Below are 24,644 nucleotides of genomic sequence, written 5' to 3' on the forward strand. Positions count from 1 at the left end.
GTGCTGTTGGGAGAGGAACGAAGGAGGCAGCAGGGGCTGAACAGATGGATACACAAAAGCCTGAATGATTTGTAACTCGTTTCAGTCTGAACAACAAATGCCAATCATATTTCAATAGTATTGCAAATATACTTTAATATTTGGGGGTGACGAAGAAACTGGGGAAGAGCCCACAATATCCTGCAACTCAGGGAGGTGTGCTAAATCTTTTGATTCGCATTTCGTGTGTATCTTAATCCGAGGTCATCCAAGAAGAGACCACAACCCTCGCCAGCTTTACGAGCGCAGCACATCAACTCCTTTGTTTACACTGGCACACGAAGATGTTCTTTCCTGCTCCGGCAACAGAAGGAGCCGAAACGCTAGCGGGGGATCTCTCCGAGCCGGCACCTATTTGGACGGCGGTGGGTCTGTCAGACTTCGGCACGCCGCTCCGAGCGAAGCAAGGACGGAACCGCCGAGGCGACAGGCACGACACCGGCCCCACGGCACCCCGCTCACCGCGGCCCGGCCCGGCCCGGCGCCGCCGAGCCCGCGGGCTGCCCCAGCCGTAAGTAAAGGGTTTCGGCGTGAAACAGGGAGAACGGCGGGAGACGGGGGACGAGAAAGGGCCCGACGGCGGCCACGACCGCCACCGACAGGCACCCGCCCCGCCCCGCCCCGCCAGCGCCCTCAGCGCCGCGTCCCCGGGGAGCCAGCTCCCCGCCCGCCGCGCAGCACCACGGGAGCTGTAGTCCGGCACCACCGCCGCCCGCGCTGAGCTGCCCCCGCCCGCCGCCGCCCCCCGGCCCGGGGCAGAGCGGCGCCGCTGCCACTCTCGCGAGGCTTGGCGTCGGGGGCGCTCTCGGGCGGGCTGCTCCGCCGCGGGGATGTTTGGTGCGGGCGCCATTCCCCCGCGTGACGTCATAGTGCATTGTTGTGAGCGTAGCGGAGCATCCCTCAAGCTGTCAGCTGTGCCGCCGCCGCCGTGGGGAGCCGAGCCGGCCCGGCCCCCTCTCCCCTCCTCCTCCTTCTCCTCCTCCTCCTCCCGCCCCTCCCGCCCCGGGGGCTCCAGCGCTCGGTGTCACCGTATCATTGTCCGTGCGGAACCCCTCCGGGCCCCCCCCTCCCGCCCGTCGGTTTCCCCGGTCCGCCTTCTCCCCGCTCCTCTCCCTCCCCCCCTTTCCCCCCCCTTCCCCCCCCCACCCCCCCGAACCACCTCAATGAGATGCAAACATGAAAGACAAGAGGAAGAAGAAGGACCGCACCTGGGCCGAGGCTGCCCGCCTGGTAGGTGCCGCGGCAGCATTGTGTGTGTATGAGTGAGTGTGTGTGTGTGTGTGTGTGTGAGAGTGTGCGTGCGCCGCCAGCCCGGCGCGCTGCCCGCCGCTTTGTTGCCGGCGGCTGGGGCCGTTGGGGCGAGCGTGCGTGTGAGGGAAGGAGGGAGGAGAGAGACAACGAGAGAGAGTGTGAGAGGGAGCCTGAGGGATAGTGAGTGTGTGTGTGTGTGTGTGTGTGTGTGTGTGTGCGAGAGGGAACTCTGCGAGAGGGAGAATGAGCGGAGAGAGCGTGTGTGTGTGTGCGTGAGAGAGAGTGTGAGGAAGCGCGAGGGAGTGCGTGTGTAAGGGAGTGCCCCTGAGTGTGAGGGAGCGCCTGTGCGGGAGCGGGTGTGCGGGCTCGGTGGAGCTCGTGCGAGTTCGTGTGTGTGTGTGTTTATGTATGTATGTATGTATGTATGTAAGTATGTGTGAAGGGAGAGGCCGGGGTGCCCCGGGGTGAGGGTGCGAGCCTGTGTGTGCTGTTGGTGAGAGGGTCCCCCCCTCGCCCCAGCGGTGCCGGGGCAGCCCGCTCGCAGTGCGGGTGAGCTCGGGCTGGCGGTACCGGCAGCCCTCTGTCCCGCTCCCGTCCCCGCCTGGAGAGGAGAAATAGCTACGTCCCTTCCGCGGTGTATGTGTGAGGAAATGCCTATATTCTTTTCTTCTTTTGCATGACTGTGTGTAGATAGCCAGGAGTTGTTTCTATCTCTCCAAGTTCACGCTTCAGACATCCCACGAAAATCCCTCCTTTTAATGCTAGGGAAAAGTGAGATATCTGCGAATTGCCTTTTATCATCCCTTGAGTGCGGACAAGAGGACCGGGGTGAGGGGCGAGGACATTAGAGAGAACTCTGTCCTGGGATTTCCCTTCACCCTCTCTGCTTCCCGCACTGTGCAGGGAAATATCCAGGGCAGTCGGACCCACTTCTGGAAAGGCTCCGTGGCTCTGGAGACCTAGCCCATTCCCACTTCATTAAGAAACTGTCTCCCTTACACTACTGTATCTGTTTTCATGATTCTGTATTATTGTTTGCTAAGTGTGATAGCACGCATTGTTTATGTTGTTTTTCAGTTTTGAAGTATGTACAGGTTCACTCCATCCTAGGAATTTTACAACAAATACTTACACACAGTGCATCGTATACGGTTGTACGCATTTGTATGTGTGTCTTCTGCAAAGTTGGGTCTGGTTCAGCTTCAGCTGGGCGCGTGGAAAGATGGCAAAGATAGATAGGCTGCTGATTATATTGCTTTTTGTGTCTACACCAACTTTATCTGTTATCTTTCGCTGATACAGACTTAATTGCTTAAGTGGCATGTCTGTGCATCTGGTTTTGGTAATGGGTATTCATCTCTTATTCCTATCGTTTAGTAGTGAGGCACATTTTTTGTAAAAATGTTTTCACCTTGTATGAAATTTCACCTTGTTCCTGCATAGGAAGTTCAGCCTCTCTCTCTCCTATGTAAATAATTATAAGGTATTAGACGGACACTACCTATAGATGTCTCTGTAAACTGTACCGAGGTGTTCTCATGTGCTTGGTCAGTGCTAAATTCTGATATGGCTCGTTGTACATCCTACAGCATTTTGTAACACTGCAGCTTTTGCAACGATGTTCTGATACAGTGTCACTGCTGTCCCCTCATTTCTCACGATTGTAACAGAAGTTTAACTGTCACCTTTGCTGTAATAATTTTGTCAGTGAGTGTTGTTAGAGTACTACTTTCTCTGTGCTTTAAACTGGCAACATGTATTCAAGAGTCTATAAAATACATCAAATGCTGTTCTAACTTTACTCTTTCAAGTTGCTAGTGCAGTTGCCACTATATATTTTGTTTGAGAGATGTGCATGAAGGAATTTTATTGTGTATCAAGTAAAATTGCTATTCGCATGTGATCCAGTTTAAAGCTTCTGGAGAACAAGGCTGAGCCAGTGCTGAGGTGAAGGGCTGAGACTCTTACTATGATGTTGTATCACCTAATACTCCCCCCAGAAGGGTCACGATTTGCTAAAATTGAGTAAAAATTATACACTGCTGTATACAAGTGGTGGAGATATGCAAGGTCCACACTCGTTTTGTCCAGCCTCCTGGGGCTGTCAAGTTGTGGAGAACTTGTCCCAAGTTGTCCATTATGTGAATGATACATAGTGCTGCTCAGACCAACTACAGTCTTGCACCAGGCTTTACATGCATAGCAGTGTATGTTTGCAAATCACGATGAAAGACTGAAGCCAGAATTGCCACTCCTTACAGTGTTTTATGTTAGGACCCTGATGGTTTATTATGACTTAGTTTTCTTGAGATACATCAATAATGTATTACTGCAAGGTTTGATTAAATCAATTTCTTTCCAAAGGCAAGTAAACAATGAAGTGATTGATATCTACTCACAAAAAAAAAAAAAAAAAAAAAAAAAGACTCATGAGTTACCTAAATCAATATGTTGTAAAATTGTATGCTGCTGAATTATTTTTAGGAATGGGAGATTGAATGAATAACACACCGAATGTATGGATATTTATGTGTTAAATTTTCTACGAAAGCCAATAATGGGCTTTCAAAGTGAAATGCTAAAAAGTAAGAAATGACAGAGGTAACATTACTAGCTTTTTCACTCTGGTATTCAAGTCCGTATGTTACAATCTAGACTTTAAATGACGTATGTGCATGCTAATTTCCCCAAGTACTTTAAGTTCATTGACTAGAGCTGCTGATTTTTCATTCTGTTTTCTTTGTTCGATGTGTGGTACTTAATTTTCTATACACCTTTCAAACTCAGTGCAAAAATTTCTTTTTCTTTTATGCTTCAGTCGTACATACATAGCTATTATTAGCAACACTCAGTAGCTTCCCAAATGCAAATGTTTCTATAGTTATAACATGCCTGTGAAGTTAAGAATTTTGACCTCTGCTTTACCCATGCAGAGTTGAGGCATGGAAAGATTAAGTACCTTACTCAAAGCTGTCCAGGAAATCTGTGGGAGAGACAGTTATGGTACAACAGCGTCTTCATAGTAGTTCTGTTTCATAGTCATAAAATCATCTTTGTGGCTACACTTTTGCCTCATTCACTCTCTATTACTATTTCTCTCACAGTAATTATGAGAGAAATGGATATAGTCATGTCTCTATATTCAGTCTATATTGAAACTCATAATGCACCATGTAATAGTTACAGATAAAAAGGAGTACAAAAACTGGACTCGAGCCTGAAATCATTACACAGCTCTCCATTTCCCACATTCACAATGAAAGAAGCAGAAGTACTTTAGAAAAATATATTGCATGACAGTCTTGAAATACATTATAATGTGTAAGTCTAAGTGGCGAGGCTCCAAACTGACAGTCAGCAGTACCTTTATTGTGTTTTGGTATTTGATTAAAGGGTCTTTGAAAACTTAAGTTCCTGCAAGGCAGTGTTTTTTCAAGCTGTTCCCTAAATTTTTAAAACATAAGAGGAAAGGACTCCCATTATATTCAGTTCTCGCTGTAAATACGCTGTATGTGATACAGGCAGTAAAACAGGAGCCACTGGCATGTCCTATATTGAAACTTGCATTTTGTGGAAGACGTCTCCTGCAGAGTTGAATCTTTCTGTCTACAATACGCTGCTTTTTTCCTCATGCAAGCCTGCTTATCTTAGGGCAAGGCATGGCCCTGCTTACAAGCATTCCTGAGAGATGAACACATGTGCAGGATCAATGGAATGGTGGCATACCACTAACAGTTCATGTTACAGAACCCATTTTGTAGAACACGCATTTTTATGGACAAAATTGCAACTTGTTTTTACAACCTGCCAAAGGGCATATCTTGGATGTGGACTCGATATGTCAACTCATTTTTTACTTTGTATCAGACTAGAGCAATGCTTATGTATGACTTGGGCATTATCTCCATGCCATTTTGTTTCTTTCTGTGTCTGATAGACAAAGATAAAAATATGCTTAAGTACAATGAGATACACTTAAAAAAAATGAGAACAAAAGAAAATCTTAAAAGGAAGGAGGAGAAGCATCCTATCTTTCCTCTGTTTTTCAGTTGATCCTCATTTGATGAAACCATATTGTAGTTCTCTGGTCATACATGGAACTCATAAAAATTGAATAGAAAGGTAAAACACTTGAGTAGTTTAAGCAATTTGTAATGATTCCTTTCAGCTGAAAAAACTTGCATGGGTTTAGTTTCAGCTGCTCTTAAACTTGCTGAAAGTCACAAAATAGCAAATTCTGCCTCTTAATAATTTCATGCCATAAGATACTGCATAAAAAATACTGAAACAAAAATTACTGAGAGCAAAATGTGTCCATTTTGTCCAAAAACTGAGAGCAGTTTTAAGTAGGTAGGAGTGATCCAACTTTTTATCACTTGACTGCTAGACATGATCCTTTGTTATTTGTGATACAGAAAGGTGAAAGAGGCCTGAACAAAAGGAATGGAGGCTTCTCTCACTTCAGGAATGCAGAGCTCAGTGTATGTATGAAGCACAGAACATCTACCCAAGAAGGGTGATAGTTTACGGCAACATTTTAAAAGGATTTTTTATGAATAGCTTGCCCTTATTATTGCCCTCTTCTCTTTCCTGTAAGTGGTGTTTTGAAACACAGTTCAGTTAAGTCTTTCCCACTAGTTGACAATAAAGCAGAAGAAAATTGGGACTAACAGTAGGGTTGGGTTATTCATGTATTAGGCCTCCTGTCCAGTCTTTTTGCTCCTTCTCCAGCCTGCATCCTGAAAGAAAGTTTTTCTTGTGTTACTGAAGAATATGCACTTCACAGTGCTATGGAGAGTCCTCATGGGTCAGGTGATTTGTGTATATTGGGGGAGTAATATTCATACCTTAATTCTTGTACTACTTGCACTAGTCTCCTGACCGGATCCAGCAAGAGTTGTTTTCTTGCTCCTGTAAACTTTAAGAAAATTATATGAATTAATTAAGAAAACTGATGCTGAAAAAAAACCAAACAACCCACAAATAACCAAACCGAACATGAAAAACACACAAGTCCATTGGAACTGTTAGCTTGCATGTTACTGTTTAAAGTGGCTGGCTGTCCAAAAGCTGACTGCTGCTTCATCTGGTCTTCTAAGATAGTGGAGTTGAAACAGATTGTGTAGCTGTATAGAAGTATTTTTGCATTGCATCTTCAAATATAAAGACCACAAATGAAACAGAAAATTAGAAGAGTAACTTCTGCATAGTTAAACCATTGATGATAATCCCTTTGACTTTTATGTTAAGTCTTTGCTTTTGTTACTATAAATAGCATTTTAAAGCATTGTGTGGAAGGAGCTTCATGCATCTTTAAAAATGGTAGATTTGACCTAACTTTTTTTCTATGGTATTAAGGATTTCTTTGTTGTTGGCTTAACAAAAACCTACTATTATTTCCATATTTGTTCTGAGTTAGTTCTTTTTCAGACATGCAGGAACATTGTGGTTGGGAAGTTTTGATGGCCTTTCCTTTTCATCCCAAATCAATGCTGCTTTGAAGAGCTATATTTTATTTTGGTTTGCTCTAGGGTTTCCTCGCATTTGTTTTATTCAAAGTAATTTTTGCATTTGTTAGACAAGGTTGAACCTGCACTTTTCTTTTCTTATACCTTCTGTGGTTGTGTTTTAAGTGTCAGTATTTTATTTTGTTTGTATAATAGTGTGTGTTAATATTTTTTATTTTAAAAAGTGATCTACAATAAAATATAAATTTATTCTATTTCATCTTACTTTATGCATTCTTTTAGGGCAGATTGAGAGGAATAAGTTTCTAACTTACCTCAAGACAGACCTTTAACCTTTAACACCACAGACTTTTAGGAAGGCAGGAACCCAGCCCAGGAATGGGACCTGTTCTCAGTAATATGACCTTACTTCTATCAAAGCAGAATAACATAGGAGAAGACCCTTACAAGAACCTAAATATGAGCATTTCTTAACAATGTGAAGCTGTTTTCAGTGCCTTAAGGTTTGATTTAATGCTCACTTACAGAGAATTCTTTCAGTGGCTCCTGGCTTACCTTTCTCTATAGAAGAACCAATATTTTCCTGTCATACTGCATGTTTCTGTTGAAATAACTGCTCTGTTTTTATTTCTTCCACAGTTGACAAGTTTCTCACAAACAAGATTTGTTCAGTTGCATGTGAAAACAGTGGAATCACAGTGAAATACTTTCCACTAATGACACCCAAGGCCCTACCCATCCTTCCCAGCTAGTTTGGTTTAGATTTGCTAGCCCAGTTTATCAGTTCCCTGGATCAGACCATGTCATTGCAGCATCCTAGTCTGGACCAGGTAGCATACTGTCTTCAAGGTGAAAAGCCAAACTCACTGTACTTCCTGCTTAAGGCTTTCTTTGTTCTTTATACTGTGACCAGCAGATTACATTACTTGGAAAGTCATTTGCTAAACTTGACCTCTTGGGTTTGGAGTAATACAGGGGTTTTTTTAGAAGTTGTAAGCTTCAAAATGTTTTCCCTTTCCCTAGATGTGATGTTGGTAATCTTGACATTCTCTGTAAATAGCAATAGCTAAATAGTGTCCTCCTTTTCTGCTACGAAGACCTTGGAGAAGATGTGATTAGTGGAAATTGTGATTCCCCAGGTTCCAGCTGAAACTGACAAAATCCTTCTTTTGAGAAACTTACAGACTGAAGGAATTAACTATCTTAGCCTTCACTCTGGAACAGTCAGTTTGTAATGCAAAGGCAGAACAACAACTTGGAACAGTGCATGCTCTAAGCAGTACTTCCTGGTACAGCCTATTTGCTTATTCTGTTAATTCAGGTAGCAAATCCACGTGCTGCTCAAGCACAACAGATTTGCCATAGGTGGCCCACTTAATCTCTTATCAATTTTGAATGATAGTCACCTTCCCCAAAGAAACCCAAATCATTGAGGTACGGGCCCTTTGAGTCTGCTCTGTCTTTGCGAAGCCCTGCTAGACAGTTTCCTGTTGCTGGAGTTATTATCTTGGGAAGAGATGTACCTGCTGGGAATGTGAAAAGGATAGAGATGTGCCTTCAGCAGCTAATGGCTTGCCTGCAGCTAATCTTGGTTTGAAGAGATGATCTATGTTTTGCTAAATACCATACCTTAAGTAGACCACTACCTAAGTTCACTTACGACTATAGTACATTAGCACAGGTGTCATGTCTATCAGGAGACAGTTAAGCCATCTGGCAGTGCATGCCTTCTTCCTAGGTACCCTTTGGTGTCAGTACTGACTGGGGCTGGGAACTGCACTTAAGTGCTGGAGGGATCTACAGGAGCATCATTCACTTCAGTCTAAGCAAGGTCTGCTGTTTCTGACATTGGAATGAGAAACTGGTGGGGGTGGTCTAATGTTTTCATGCTTTGAATGTGAACAGTTCAGCTCACCTTGATGGTTTGAGCTCCGCAGGGCACAGTCTGTGTGGACCCTGGCATGTAACTTTCTTTAGTATTAGAGGACCTTTCAGATGAAGTTTCAATGTATGGGATTCAGCTGTTACACTGCAGGTTCTGAGTTAGATGTGGCATCCTGTACCTCAGGTGTCTGAGGAGACTTGTTTTGTAGTGTAGCATTGAGTTTAATTTCTGTCTGACAACATTTACCAGGATCAGCAACCACAGTTCAGTTTGTTGCTCTGGGTATTCACAGACTAATTAAGAGGACTGGACTATATTCCTCTGTAGAAGACATTCTAGGTCATGTCCTAGATTATGTGTGATTTTGGAATAATTTATTTAGAAGGCACACATTACACACTTTGTTTTAAAACTTGTCCTTTTATATATGTAGATTGGTGTAGCCAAGCCTGTGGTGATGAGAATCTCCTCGTTGCTTGTAGAGGCTCAGCTCTAGAGATTATTATTTTATGGATGATAATTGCATCCTGTACAGTCCAACTTAGAGGTAACAACATTTTTTAAACATTTACAACTTCAGAAGTGTTCCTTGATGGACAAGTGTCTTGAGCTACTAGATGATTTGGTCTGGAGAGCTTAATGTCAAAGCTATTTCCTCTCTTTCTTGTTGTGATCTTGGTTAAGAATAGACAGGATAAGGAATTTGGTGAAGCAGTCATTCTAGTCAGGGTTTATATTGCTTTATTCTGGTTAGCTTCCTGTTTAACTTGATGTCTGGAAAGGGGAAAGCAGCTTAACCAAAGTACACATCAACCATTTGAAGGTCAAAATCATCCATTTCATCTTGCTCTTAGCAGCCTGGAGAACCTGCCTGTGTGTAGTGGTTTGCTATTGTTGGTGAGATGCCTTTGCGAAATGTCTGCAGACTCTAGTAAATCACAGTCAATCTTCATGTGTCGTATGATTTGTACTTGCCTTTGTGACTTAAACCTTCTTTGTACAGGAGGCTCTACCACTACGATTTCATTGCCAAAGTACTTAACTTCATCTGTCATTAAGCATTTATTTTTATTTCAGTTCCAAGAGTTTTGACTGAACAAATTCCACATCCAGATGTTTTAATACATCTACTGATGTCTATTTTTGGATAAATGTTAATTCTTTTTATACCTTAAAATTCCCAGTTATCTACCAGCTGCTGGGATAGCTATTAGCATTGCTGTATCAGAGAAGCATGTAACGTTTCATGTTACTACGCCTATCTGCTAATATTTCCTAGCTAGGGTAATGAGAGAAAATAGACTCTTATTGCTTGCAGCGTGCTGTCATTCTTCTGGACCGAGATTATGGCAGCTATCTCCAAATTATGACACTTGCTTACCACACCAGCTTCTCTCATCTCATTTGGCATTTCTGTCATTTAGAAATTCTAGACAGGTAAGACCAATGAGAACTTCTTTGGAATTCAGTTTTTAGAGCGGGAAGATCATCTTAATTAGTGCATTAGTTCAGTAATAATAAAAAATGAAAGCGCCTCAAGGTCACCTTGTCTGTTTAGATTTGAAAATAAGTCATGCACCCCAAATTAGTTTTGTGAAATCTCTAAAATCACTTGGTAACTTTCATTACTCATAGGAGCTGGGAGTTCTCTGGCCTTTGATGGAAGCTGGTTTCTTAAAAAATGGGAGAAGGAGGAGAATAAAATGATAATGAAAAGTTGTCCGACAGGCGTGATTTAGAATTCAAATGCATCGTTATCTCTTTTTCTTTTTTTTTTCCTCTGCCAGTGACTAGAGAGAAAACATCAATTTTCTTGTATAGATTGAGAATTTTGTATCTGTTTAACGGTGCTCATTCGCATTCTCTGCTTTTTTGTGGCTTTTTTTGCCTTCGTATCTGGATTTTTTTGGCAGTTCGATGTAGCAATGCTGCAGTGGGTTTGTTCTTACAGCAGTAGTGCTTAATGCATTCTAATCTGTTTCATAATTTGTTTCATTCATAATGCAGGGTTTTGAGACATCTTGGAAGAACTCATGTTTAAAAAAACCCAAAGTAGAATAACTTAGTGGGGCTCACTGTCTAGCTGTGAATAAGCGCAGTAAATCACTGCTGGAGACATTTTCAAATGAGTTACTACTGAAGATATGTTAATACCTTTTTGTCATTGATTTCAAGATGTTGCATGGCTCCACAAGTGTGTACCTTCCTGGAGATACCAGGGACTGCTAAGCATTTGCCTGGATTGTTCTTGTACTGAGGTCTTTTGATTTGAAACTGGTTATTTTTATTTTATTTTTTTTTTCAAAAGTAAGAAAAATCTGTGCAGCCAATTTTGCTACATTGGCAATCCTTGTCAAACAGGTTGTTTGTCTTCCTTTTGTTCTGTTCCCCGTGCTGTCAAGTTGTGTTGCATTATTAAACATCTCCTGTCAGTTAAACACACATCAGCAGAATGGCCTAGGCAGTTCACAGCAAGTGCTTGGGTCCATCAGGCCAGATTGCAGAAAAGAAAGGGGAAGCGATAGTATAGAGCTTGAGCTGTCTTTTATAAGGCTACTAATCTTTTAAAATAATGATGGCAAATCTTGTGATGATTTACTTCACCCTGCCCACTACATCTGTGCAACTGGAGACTTTGAATATAGATCACACTGCAACAGCAGCGGCCTCCTGTGCAGCAGCTGAAGTGCTTTTTGTCAGGTATCCCAATAGGAAATATTTGATGGGAGGACAGAATAAGGATTTCATGTTTTGTTGTGATGGCTCAAATTCCTGATTTATCAGTCTAAATCTTCTCTACATATACACACATGCACACACATACACACATATATATATATATATACATATAATGTCAAGTATTGTGTTACAGCCCTGTGGTCTGACTGCGCGAATCACAGACGTGCTTGAGGCATTTTGTCTGCCCGTAATGAGCCCCAGCATCGTTTTGGATAGACAGTTAGGAATAGCACGAAATGGACACTGCTCCAGCTCTTGGATTGGTCCAGTTATGTGGTTGTTTCATCTTGCAAATTAAATTCTTCATGCTAAAATGCTGTTTCTCCAGCCAGTGTTCAAGGATCAGCTGACTCATTGACAGTTTTGCCTATTGGTCTTGGAGTGAGAGCTACCCGTCTAAGTGGAACTTGTCAGTGATAACCAACCCTGTGTCTTTGCCTTGGACTAATGCTTCTTTTCTTTAGTAGAAGTCTGTTAACAAACACTGTGGTTTCTGGACCATGGGATTGACCCCAAAGAGCAAAAACCTGAATGAAAATAAAATTACGGCTTTAAGCTTGAACACTGCAGTTACCTTATGAAGAAAAATCTTTCTGGCTCCCTGTGATACAGTGTTCCAGTGATGATGAGCCCCATTAAGTGGTTGTGTTGTTAAAATATGATCTTTTTTGGCATATTTGTAGAAGCAGTTAGAACTAGAAGGCTGTGGATTCACAAGGTAAATTTGGAGATTTTTATCAGCCTGGCCATGCAAGTTACTGCATGCTGTATACATGCACTGCTGGTTGTTGCATTTACTAAGCACCTCCAAGGGAGCTTCTCAGAACCTGTGCAATGATTAGCCCTTCACAGTAAGTGTTTGATATTCACAGTAACCGTTGTGGGTTGTTAATTTAGCCTTCAGGCCTACAGCAGCAGTGGCACTTAAGAAGGAGACTGCAGAACTCATATAGGGGTGCCTGGGGGGGTTTCCAATGAAAAAGGTCGTAAATGTGTGAGAAGTGAACAGACGCTTGACTAACTGAAAGGGTGCAGGATACAGTACAAGAGATGAGCAATAAGAGGATTGGGCAGAGTGAAAGGCCTTGAGGATAAAGTTAGTATATGAGCAATCATTTGAGCTGTTCTGTTTCATGGACTGCAAAAAGGTAGTCTTTCAGCTGATCTGTGAACTACAGATTGAAGACTTCAACTGGAGATGAGAAACTAGAAAAACGTGGCGTAATAGAGTAAGAGCAGTTGATCAGGAATGTTTTGTATGAATTTTGGAAATTAGATCAGAAAAGCATTGTTTTATTGTCTTTTAATCTGCTTAGAAGAGAACAACCAACCAAAAAATATCGAAGATATCTTAATCTGTCAAACTAGTTTGGCCTAAGTGGGATTTTTGTTTGTTTTTTTTTTTCCTTCGGGGACCTGTCAGAATTTTTTTGTAAGAAATAATTTTTATAAAAGAGAAAGGGCTTCAGTCTTCTATCTCCATTAATGTGTAGGGTTGTATACTTTGCTTGGAGATAGACTGTTTGATACAGTACCAAAACATCTTCTTACTGCCATTCTCAATCTTTAACACTTCCATTAAATTAAAAAACAACTTAAAACCCAAAATGTCTATGTAGTCAATTTTAATGAGCACCGACTACGTTTCATACTGTAATTTTCATGTGCTCATTATATTAGTGTCTGAGCTGAGAATGCTTCAAGCTATTTAAAGTAATATTAAATAAAGTAAAATAATCTCCTATCTTTATTCTGAGCAGATCTACAGAGTGGCTGCCTAGATAACTGGGGTTGGTATATATGCATAGTGGTTGGGAAATGCTTCTGAAAGAGCTGCAAATAGAATGAGAGGTTTAAAAAATTTAAAAAGTCAGTGCACTTGTTTGTTATCAACATTCTTAGAGCTGTTATGGCAAGAAGCTTCTTGTGTTAGTTAAAGGCTGTGAAATGCTGGAGTTAATTTTATAGAAAAATATGGGTGTGGAGGGGGAGGTAAGGGGTCTAGGGAAAGCATTCTGAGGATTAATGTTCTGAAAAAAATCAGGTTTTAAGTGCTACATACATGCATAATAATAGTTTTGAGGCTTATTACTTTTAGTACTTGCATACATTTTCTGGGATTAATACAGGAAAATGAAACTGGGTTTATGTCTGTTGGCATGTCATGTGGTGAAAAGAGTGTGCCTGGGTGATACTGATCCTGGGGAGAAAAATGATAGTGCCGCACCGGGAAGCAGTGAAGAAGGGATGAAGATGTTCTTGTACCAATGAGAAGTAGAATAGCAAATATACTGAAGGGAGGAAAAAAAAAAAATCACCTGTGACTGATGATGAAAGAATTGAAGGAAAAACTCCCTTCTGAATTCTAGGATAAGATTACATTTCATTGTTTTATTTATTTATTTTGTTACCATTTCACCAGATAAAATCCCCAAACCTTTGTCTTTAAAGTCTGGATCTTCTCAAACTTTGGGAGTATAAGTGAAACAGTGAAACATCAAGGTGAAAAAAAGAAAAATCTGTGTTCTGTCCTGTATAAAAGTCAGTACCTTTGTTTTGGAAATTAAATACTCTGCTTTGATTATGTTTCATTCTATTTCTTTTTAAAACAAGTTATGTTATGGGCTATCTTAGCCAAAGGAGTATTGCTGAAATTTTAAGTAATCCCTTTGAAAGAATTGAAAAGCCCAATTTGTCTTCTGAAATATTATCTCATCCATTTGGAATTTTATCCTATTGGAATTTTTGGAATTAGTCTCAAATTATCTTGCCCAAGTTATTTCTAGAACAGAAATTTCCTAGAATCTCCCATGTCCAAAAGTCTGTCTGGTGTGATGCTTGAATGTAAGAGAGTGATAATTTTCTTCTGATTCTGGACACCTTGGTTTATTTTTGTTTTCACTTCAGAGAGCATAGCATGTAAATCTCCTAAGTATAATCTTACGTCTTTGGATGAGATTCTCTGGCACAGTTAAAGGAAGATTGCATTCCTGGATTTGAACTGTAAAGCTAATCTTATTACTTATTCTCATTGTTTCAGAGGTACAGTATGAATTCGGTAGTTACACTGGATGCCCAAGATGATGCAGTGTCATTTTTCCATAAAAGAGTTTTATTGTTCACTTACTGCTAGCTATTTTTTTGGGGGGAAATGGAAGATACAGCTAAAGCATGTATTATCAACTTATAAAATATTAAATCTAAAAGATGTGCCTAGACCCCATAGACATAGAATTTATTTGCCAGTGGCATTTTGTAGGAGCTGGCGATTTTTACTGCTGCATTTGCTGAGAAGATGTGACATTATGAAAACTTGGATACTCATGTATATGTATGTTGGTGATTTTGAAGAATAAAACACGTGACTGAATATACTGTATAACAGTCATGTTTTACTCTCTCTTGGTTTGCTTTTCTTGTGTTACAGTTACTGTCCTGACAGATAACAGCTGAATCTGTTCAATGTATAGGGAGGGGTTTTAGGATAAAAAAACATGCTGTGATATTAAGGACCCTTAAAAATAGAAGCTTGTCTTGAACAGAAAGCTTAGCATTAAGAGAAGTCTCTGTATTTATATTCTTTTATAAAATCCTCTGTGGTTCCTCTCTTGATCCATTAACTTGTTGTGATTCTGGAGTTTGGTGACAGTAGTTGCGTTATGTGTATGGCTGATGGCTATTCTGTAACCTTGTCAGTGCTTGTCCAGCTTGACTGTAAGGGGTCAGCCAGTCTCAGAACAATGCCTTCAAGTAGGGTAAGGAGTATGAAGCATCCACAACAATTGTGGATCGTCCTGAACATTTTCAGATTTTCCTCCCATAGAGGAAGACATGTTCTGTATTTTGGTTTGAGATTTGATTACAAACTGTTGGTTTAACACTCAGCATTTTGTCTTTTTGTAAGCTCTAGTTTTAAAGTCACAGTTCACCTTTTTTCTTTACAGGCTGGAGGTCCTATTGAGTTTGTTTACCTATGCCAAGTGATTGTTCCTGTTGGTTTAAATCTCTGAGGGAAATCAGCATCCAGCTGGTAGACAGTTGTACTGATGAGGACCCACTTATGTTTACTTTTTTTTTCCTATCCACTTACCATTAATAAGAAATGTCCTCAGACTTCACAATACTTCTTCCCTGCCATAATGTTGCCCTGTTACCTGGCTGGTCTCAGTGTCAGGGCTGGTCTCAGTTGCTGATCACATTATATGTGGATGAGATTAACAGCCTGATAAAAATGTTTAAGTCAATACTTGAGAAGTCTTGATAAAGACAATGCCTTACAGTGAGAGCTTTTTAATTACGTGTTCTATTTGATGTAAATCAATAGTAAAGACTTGCTGGTTTTAATGGAAAAAAACCCGTTCATATCAAAGATTAAAGTTTACCTAGCTTGGCATGGTGTTAGCAGTATCCAGAAAAGGAGATTTTAAGAAGATACAGACAATTCATGTTCCTTTTTGGAGACAAAATAATTCTTCCCTCTTTAACAAAACTTTTGCTTATCAGGTTTGTTTGTTTTTTTTTCCACCACAGTATGATCTGAATTGCTTGCTTTCATAAGAAGTAGTGGGGAGCATGTCAACAAGATATTCTGTGTGTGTTTCTCCAAAGTGATAGGCTTTTGAAAGACTATTAAGTTTAGAAAACTCAGATTATTTCACAAGGCCTCTGGGAAGAAGTGAGCATGTAACTTTTCTTAGAACTTGAGGAAAGCTGCTCCTTCTATGTATTTATATATGAATACAAGCACAGATACAGAGCTACTATATGTTGTTTCTAATATGCCTGTATTGTGACAAATGTGCCTTAGTAATAGTGGTTAAATAGTGTATTTTCCAAACCTTTAAGTAGATGATACCAAATATAAACCACCCGTCTGGACTTCAGTTCTGCAATAAATTGTATATTTAAGTCCACCAAGTGTGGGTGGACTTAGGTGATGAGACGGGGGAAAAGACTATGTGGAAAGACTGATAAGAAGGACTGAACAAATGACACAAAATGGGTATGAGTTAGTGAACAGCAAAATATTCTCCTATTTTTGAAAATCTCAGATGAGTAATTGTCAACTGTACCATCTGTAAGTAATGTGGGCTTCCAAACTTGTGGCAATTAAAACTGCCTAGCATCCCACTCCAGCCCTCTATTTTATTCTGTGTACAAGTCAGTAGTGAAGACTAATCTCTTATGACATTAATCGTCTCATGAGGAGAGACAGAATAAATCACAGTAGCCCTTCCTCTCTTCACTCATGAAGATAAATGCCATAACACGATAGCTGATCTTTGTTATGACACTAACCATTATATATTTAACAGAGATAGCAAAATCCCACTGACAGCTAACAAAAGAATTCTTTCTTTACACATTCTATGAGAAGGCTGTATTTCTTTAGTTCAAAACCATGACTTACCATATCTGCTCTCAGAGCAATTTAAGCAGTAGATCTGTATTGTGCCAGTGAACTCTGTTCTGTACACAATGATGTAATAATTCAGACTAATGAGAACTGAAATGAAATAATTGTGCAAGCTCTGGAAGGAAAAAGCTGCATTACACCCAAGGACTCTTAAGACTACTCTTGTATTGTCCATCCTGATGAGAAAGAATAACTCACCTATTTAAAATAAACAGGCAAGCAGCAACACCCCCCCCCCCAAACAAAACAAAACCACCTCCCCAGAAAAATCAACACCTCCCTTTAAATCCCCCAAAACAAAACCACATAAACAAACAAAACCCCAAACAACAGCAACAAAAACCCAAACCAAAAAAAAACAACCAAACAAACAAAAAAAACAAACCCAAAAAACCCCAAAGCCCCAAACCAAAACCAAGCCCAAAACTTTCATAATTTTTCATTTTGTGGAGATTTCATTTTCCATTTTTTCTCCAGTACTCAAACAGGTAGGTGCAATGAACTGAAAGTGGCTTTTTGCTATGTCTGTGGCTGCAAGGGACTTTTAATTTTTCCAGCTCTATTGCTTGCTGTATGCCTCTCAGGAACTTCTTTCCCAGTTTTCCACGCATTCGACACATTCTGGTCTTTCTTTCTGGGATAAGATTACTAAGAAAGATTCTTGCTGGTTTTTCTGCATCTCTATCTGCCAGTTAATTTGAAGGGTGTGATACTGTGTATCAGCCTGCGAGGAGCAGAGCAAACAACTGAGTTGTGAAGTTTATGGAGTTCTCTTGTGAAGTTAAGAGGATCAGTGTGACTTATACTGGCTTTTCACATGAGCATCAAAATGCGCTGTAAATTTCATGAGGTAGTTTCATGCCGTGTATCTGACAGAATTAAAATGGAAGTTTGATTTTTACAGTTTTACAGAAGTGCTTTTTGGTAGTTTAAATATGTTTGTAGTACATTAATGGAGTCAATGTCATTTGCAGCATGAAACTTATCTTACGCTTTTAGTGGGTGAGTTTTACCTGATGTAATCCTTAAAATGGCCTAATCTAATGCATAAGACTATTTAGGTAGAGTGTATAGTTTTAATATTTTATTTGTATTCTGCTATTCTCCCTCCCCCTTTCCCCACTTTTTGGGGTTGTTTTTTTTTTTCTTTCTTTTTTGCCTTCTGGAAATCTTAGGTCTGTATCTTTAGGACACTGTCTAACAAGATAAGTTCTGATTGTAAAGCAATGGCAAGAAAACCGGCATAACTGTCACTTCCTGTTAAATTTGGTGCATTCAGAGAGTAGCCAGTAGGAATTTTATTTCTCACATTAAAAGTAACCCTTACACATTGCATTTGCCTGAGGAAATTAAGTGGTGAAGGCTTTTAAAACAAACACATATTCATTCTCTGTTGATTTTTCTGGGAAGTTTTACTCTTCATATATTTTTTATTATTTTTCTATTCTGAAACATAAGTTATACAGCAAACCTTTTAATGTCTCAGGAAAATGAAATCAAACAACTCTTTCAGCTTTCAATCAAGAAAACAGCATGTATGGAAGTGAATATGATTGGGGTTTGGTGCTTCTTAGTTTTGTTTGGGTTTTTTTTCCTTGTTTCCTTAGTAGTGATTAATGTGTTCACACTGGTGGTAGTTCTTTCCTCTGTTATCTGTAATTTAAAGGCAGCGGACAGGGCACTCGTATCCATTCCGCTCCATTAGTTCCAGTCACCTAAACATGGCCTCTCTTAATTTTGTACAGGGGTAGGTGCAAAACCAGAATTTTTATCCCTGCTGGAATTAGAAGCATTTCAGGATTGTGGCCTGTGTGAGCACCAAATGAGGGCAGATTTCAGTAAAGCTGCTGGGTGGCAGAGCTGTGTTTTGCTCCTGGCCCCTTTTCTGCAGTAATTATTCATAGTTGTAAACAGCTTTGCCCATGTTTTTCAGCTGGGTGCACTGAAATAGAAATTGAAACTTCTACTCGAAACTAAATAAGCAGAGAATCTGGTCTACAAGCCACAAGAGGTTCACAGTACAATTTTACCTGTCAGCACCTAAGAGCTACAGTGTGCTGCTGCCTAGCTATTCAGCACTTGTGTACCTGTGTGTAGATTTTGGGGAACCCATGACAATGAGCTGCATCTCTTGAATGTGCTAATGTTGCAGGAGGTAAAAGATACAAGAATGTACTTTGGGAGTGTACTGTGGTAGGGTCAACTGAAGAAAGGTATTTCAGTAGGGATGCAGAAAGGTGGAAGATATGGGAGACAGGGTCTTGCAACACCTCAAAAGATGAGAATGTCACTTTGTGTGCAGAGAAAGTCTGCAGAGTGAGAGACTATGAGGTACTGTGATAGCAAGAAAGGGGTATGGCTTGCATGGCCAGGCAGAAGTCTGAAGGCTAGACTGCACTGTCAGAATTGAACAGTCATTTTGAGAATCTGGATGGTCCATCACTTGAACTGAAATCATCACTAATAATCCTGCTGCTAATAATGCTACCCATACCAGGGTAGCAATTTTGACATCCAGCTCAAAGGGATATGTATCTTTGATCCTGGTCTTACAGAAATCTGATAGGATTCTGTGTGCACACTGGGTTCATCCTGTTACAGCCACTGAGGTATTTATGGATCTGTGCTGACAGAGCCTTTAAGTGAAAGTTCCTTGTTGCTTGGACAGGCTGATTGCATTAGTTGAGAGAAATACGAAGGTTTCGTTTTGTTCAGTATGTCAGACCAGATAAATAAGTTATTATAAGTCAGTTGTTTAGGGTTGAAAACTTTACCCTGTGTTTTCTGGTGATGAATGAGGCCACTAGCCATGGCAAGATGTCATTGCTGCTAGAGCTTTTGTGTCTTTTAACAGAGTAACACAATTGTATGTTTAATTTTAACTGAATTGTAATCCCAATTTCTTTTGAATTCAAAATGTCAAGCATGCAATATATCTGGAATTTCAAAGCACTGTTGCTGCTTTTCTATCAGTTTAAAATATGACATTATAAATAAATTAAGAAAAGAAAATAAAAGGGCCCAGACATCTCAGAGCAAGCTTCAGACCAGCTAGTCAAAGCAACGGAATCAACAAACAAATCATTCAGCTTCTTTCTTGCTCTTTCCTTTCATTCAGTATTTTAGGAGATGATACCGCTGTATGTATCTGTCGGGTTAGAAAAGCTTAGGTGGCTTCAGACTGACTTGCAAACATTCTGTAGCAGAAATTCCCATGCAGGAAACTTCCACTTCCACATGTTCCCTGTAGCTCATGCTAAAGGAACTGTAAAGTGCTTTTAACTGAAAGAGGGCTGGGGAAAAATGGGGTTTGGGTGTACTTTAAACCATTTGAGCTCTACAGGTCAATAGCATTACCTCTGAAACTAAAAGAAGTGTGGACTAGCATGTATGCACATAACTGATGTTAAAACTTAATATATTTCAGCAGGTTTAAGTATTTTTACATGTTGTTTTCTTGTTCATGTTAGGTTTTTGTTCCTTTCCTTTCTTGATGGTACTTTTATGTGTAGTGATGCATAGATTACTGAGACAGATTCATAGTATGGAGTATATAGTGAAAGATGTCTTCTGAAATGCACCTTATTCGACTCAGATTTTACATCTTCCTTATTGTAACTGCAACTACTCAAAGTCAAAAGCCCTACAAGAATTATTACTCCTGTTAGCTTCTTTTAATATTTTAATACTTGGAAACTACTTTTTACCTTTTTTTTAAAATCAACATCAGCAAGAGTTCCATGAACATCTGTTTGAGAATTTATGTTAAAATAGGTTGTAGTGCATCTTCCCTTCTTATTTTCATCCCTCTATCCTCTTTTTCATGTATCTGCACCCTCTTTTTTCTCGGTCTTCTTACTCTTTTCTCCCCTTCATCTATCTCTATACCCTTCTTTTCTTCCCCCACTCTGTACACTGCCCTACCCTTCTCTCCTAACCATTTACCCGTCTGTCTTCACACAAAGGGCTTTGAACTTTTACCAGGCTGCTGATAATTCCCCAATGACTAAAGCCGTTAATCAAAAATGAATACAAAAGATTTGAGTGGGGCATTTCCCACAATAGAAGTCAGTCCTCCTGTTAACCTCACACAAGGAACTGGAAAAGACAATGCTGGATTTTTTCCAGGATGCTGTTCTTGCACCCTGTTTGTGACTCCATCTTTCAATTCATCAGTTTAATAATGGGTGGCTAGAAAATATATTTTGTGGTTAGAAGAAGGAGAGTTATTTTTCTGTTCTCTTATCCTGCTGTCTTTCGGCAGTCAAGGTTGTCAGTTGTCCAGCTCAGCCTGCCTTGTATTTTAGCTGGTGAGTGGGAGCACTGGCACTGGGAGCACTGTACTGTACCTTTCTCCTCCCAACTTCTTTAAATAATGTTCTAAGGAGAATTGCTTCAGTTTATGAGTAGTGGCTCAGCCTATAATTTGACCAAGCAGACGTGATAAAATGATCTGGATTTTTGTCAGCTACCTGACCTTGAGATTCCTGCAGGCAGCTTCCACAAATAGAAGACGCTGTGCCTGGTTCCAGCTAACTGCATTCTGGTTGCACAGTCAGCATCTGGACTTCTGGTCAAGCCCACTGGACTTTTCTGCCTGCTGCTTTTGGACCATAGCGCAGCACCAGACCACACTTCGTTCTGGTTTAGAAGAGTCATTTTCTGTCAGTAGTGGCTGCTTCTCTGGCAACCCTTCCCACTTTCTGCAAGAATATTTATGGGTGGCAAGAAGGCCGACTTCGTAATTCTCCTTTCTTCGTGCTGTCCCTCTGCTTGTGTCCCCTGTAGTGGCTGAAATGCAGACGATTGAGTAGATCTGGTTCACGTAGTCACAAGTACCTGTGTGTATACAGATTAAACTAGTAATTCCATTAACTATGTAGAGGTTATCTTCCGATTTCGTAGCCGAGCGGAGCATTCAGGATTTCTCTGTGCAAAGCTGAGAGTCTTTGCTCTGGAGTTTTCTTGTCAACAGTTCACTGGAAAGTGTTTTTTTCCCAGTGTGGCAACTCAGTTTTCTGAGCAGTTGTCAATGCACAGAAGCTAATAGATGCTACGGCGAAAAAAGGAATTTGGACTTCTTCTTGTCCCATATAACTGACATGACTTTTCTGATGCACTTGGGACTGTATGTGTTTGTAGCATCTGTGTAATTATTTAATATCACTGAAGTTATGGGTTGGTTTGTGTAGGTGTTACAAACATAACAATTTGTCAGGCTGTTACCATTTTCTGGGAGGTCTGATTTCCACTGCATGTGGTAGGATCTGAGTTCTCTTTTCTTTCAACCATTTACCAGGGTTTGAATGAACACCAAGAATGTGTTCAGTGCAACGTCTACTTCTGTTCTCTTCCAGATTGTCATGATGGTTATCAAGTTATTTGTCCCAGTTATTTAGTGGCTGTCTCTTTTTAAGCCTGTTGTTGAATGGCAGAAATAAATAGAGCATATTTGATCCTCTGTGATAGAAGTTGCTGTCAGTGCAAACCATTCTTCTGCCATTGTCCTTCTTACACAAAATACATCGAAACAATCATACTCTTTATGACAGTACTTTGGCATGTTTTAATTTCAGAGTTATTAGTCACTGCCCATATGAGTGTTGGTGGATTAAGTGGGAGGAAGGAGAAAGATACTTAAAACAGATAAAAGCTTCCTCCCCTGTTGCCTGTTACTTTTTCTGACCAAGAAGTCTGTGACTTAACTATACTACTGCATTTTAGCATTTCATTTGCCTTAAGGCACAGTAATTCAGTTTGAATTTCTAATAATATTTTTAAAATATTAGAAATGCAAAAGGGATTTGCGGGCTTTTAGCAGTGTTAATGGTGAGATACAGAAGCAAGAGACACACGTGCAATTATCAGTTCAGTTTATTCATTAGCTCACAGACTGTTAAATAATATTCTGATGCTGTTTTCCATAACTGGGGGAAGAAAATGAGATCATCATTAAAATGTTTTTACAAGTAATTATTTTTACTTTCTTAGTGTGATTAACGGGTAGGTTAAAAATGGGGATGGAACACACATGACATGACAGCGTGGTAGGAGGGGCAAAAATAAACATTTTTACTAAGGTTCTCTGTTAAATTAATCTTTGTTCTGATAAAGAAAACTTAATCAGGTACACAAAAACAAGATTTGCAACTTAAGTGGTGTTTGAATTGGACAATTAATGATTTTCAGTTAGGGTATGAATAGTTCTTTAAATAAAAGCCTTTAGAGGGTTGGATGAACAGACTTAAATTCATGGGGTATATGAACTGCAGCCCACGCTACATGTCTGGCATAAAGCAAGTCCATACAATGGGCAATTGTTTGCTTCAGCATTTTCAGCCTGTCTAACATACTGTGCATTTCAGTTTGTCATTATATCCTGACTGTGTTCACTTCATACTGTGGTATTTGAAATCTGCCTTGTGGGTTTGATTAAACTTTCGTAGTGGTGTCGTACATCCTGCTTGTTGGTTCCATTGTTGTTTGGTGAAGATGATCCTCTGCATCCGTATGTCTGGCCATTGCTTCCACAACCAGTTCAGTGCAGCTTCCTCAGCACAAACTGCTCTCCCTTCTCCATTGTCCAGAGCAGGGTGGCTTCTGATGCTTGTATAGCTTTATTGTTTCCTTCCCGTTATTGTCAAACTCACGTGGTAATACTTGGCACTTTTACTGACTTTATAGAGTAGGATGTGATGTCGTAGAGAAGGGGACAGGGCTACCCAAATTTTCTCAATTGCAGGGAGGAGCTGCCCAGGTGTGCTGAGGGGCCTGTACTCAGGAAGAGAAACAGGGAATCCTCCACAGTGAGTAACCCCACTTTCAAGCGCACACAGTTTCCTTCATAGCCGTGTCCAGTACAGTGTAGTTTCCTCTTCTGTCTCCTTTCCAGTTTGCCCTCTGAAATGTTCCCAGTTCAGTTCTCTTCTTTTGCCTTTATTTTAGTGTATTCTCATTTTACATTGCCCCTTGTCTTCTTTCTGAAGGTTAAAGTTTCCATTTTTGTCTCTTCACACCATTAATCCTTCCTCATCCTAGTCTTAATCTTTATACACATTGTCATTTTTCCAATGTGTCATTGTGGTTCTGTCACTAACACATCGTATCGTTTCTCTTCCCTTGCTGTGCAATGGCCCTTTTCCCAGCCCTGTGCAGTTCCTTCCATCTGTACTCATTGCCATACTTTTTCCTACCCACTCTTCTTTCTCCTTTCAAATCACCTTTCGGTTTTCCTTTCCTGACGGGTCCCTTTTGAATCCTGCCTATTGATGTACATGAGATAAGCTCAGTTCAGCTCCCAGACCTTTCTAGTGCAGCCTTCACTTCTGCATTTTCCTTTGTGTAACTGAGAGGTAAAGGCTACGAAGCTCATCTGTAACAAAAACTGAAGAATTTGGTAAACTGTGCTTTGGCTGCAAAAGGGGAGAACAGGCAGTAAATCAGAACTGTAAAATGACAGGAGAGGGCTGAGCTGGTCAAGTTGCAGTGAGTAGAGAGGCTTTAGATTTAGGTGAGCTGCTTGAATTACAGCCCTGGTTAGCACCCTTCACAGTTTGATGACTTGCTGGATATGATGTGATAGTGTCTCTAGTTTCTAGTGGGCAGGTATCTACACAGCAGTAGCTACCTTCACAGTTGTCATCATTTGGTAACTACTAGAGAGAAGCTCAGGATCGGATGAATTTGGAGACCAAACTGATTTCTTTCTTACCCAGGGTAGAAATGCAAGTTCTGGCTGAGATATGTTGGCAAAATTCTCTAGGAAGCTTGATTGCTGTGGCCTGTGCTGCACTTTTTACTGTTGATTGAAAGATTTCATTTTCCAGGGCTGTCAGTCTGGCGCTTT

The 24,644-nt window shown here is 40.5% G+C and overlaps 1 protein-coding gene across 5 annotated transcripts in view; it reads left to right on the forward strand.

The window, feature by feature from the left end:
• Positions 1-444: 444 nt before the first annotated feature.
• The window catches only part of ASXL3 (ASXL transcriptional regulator 3), a 126,627-nt gene continuing 102,427 nt past the window's right edge, over positions 445-24,644 (forward strand). Inside the window, exons 1-2 of one of the 5 annotated variants that reach the window (XM_065668194.1) lie at positions 859-1,269; positions 23,541-23,604. Coding sequence is in view for 1 of the 5 variants with exons in the window: in XM_065668193.1 (XP_065524265.1) it covers positions 1,216-1,269 (54 nt within the window). In the remaining 4 variants the exon portion in view is untranslated. Of the gene's footprint in view, positions 551-858; positions 1,270-1,721; positions 1,927-23,540; positions 23,605-24,644 lie in introns of those variants that run through there. The other 4 variants (XM_065668197.1, XM_065668198.1, XM_065668193.1 and 1 more) reach the window with 4 other exon arrangements.

The sequence above is a fragment of the Lathamus discolor genome, chromosome 2 (assembly GCF_037157495.1).
Source record: "Lathamus discolor isolate bLatDis1 chromosome 2, bLatDis1.hap1, whole genome shotgun sequence".
In the NCBI taxonomy this organism is placed as follows: domain Eukaryota; kingdom Metazoa; phylum Chordata; class Aves; order Psittaciformes; family Psittacidae; genus Lathamus; species Lathamus discolor.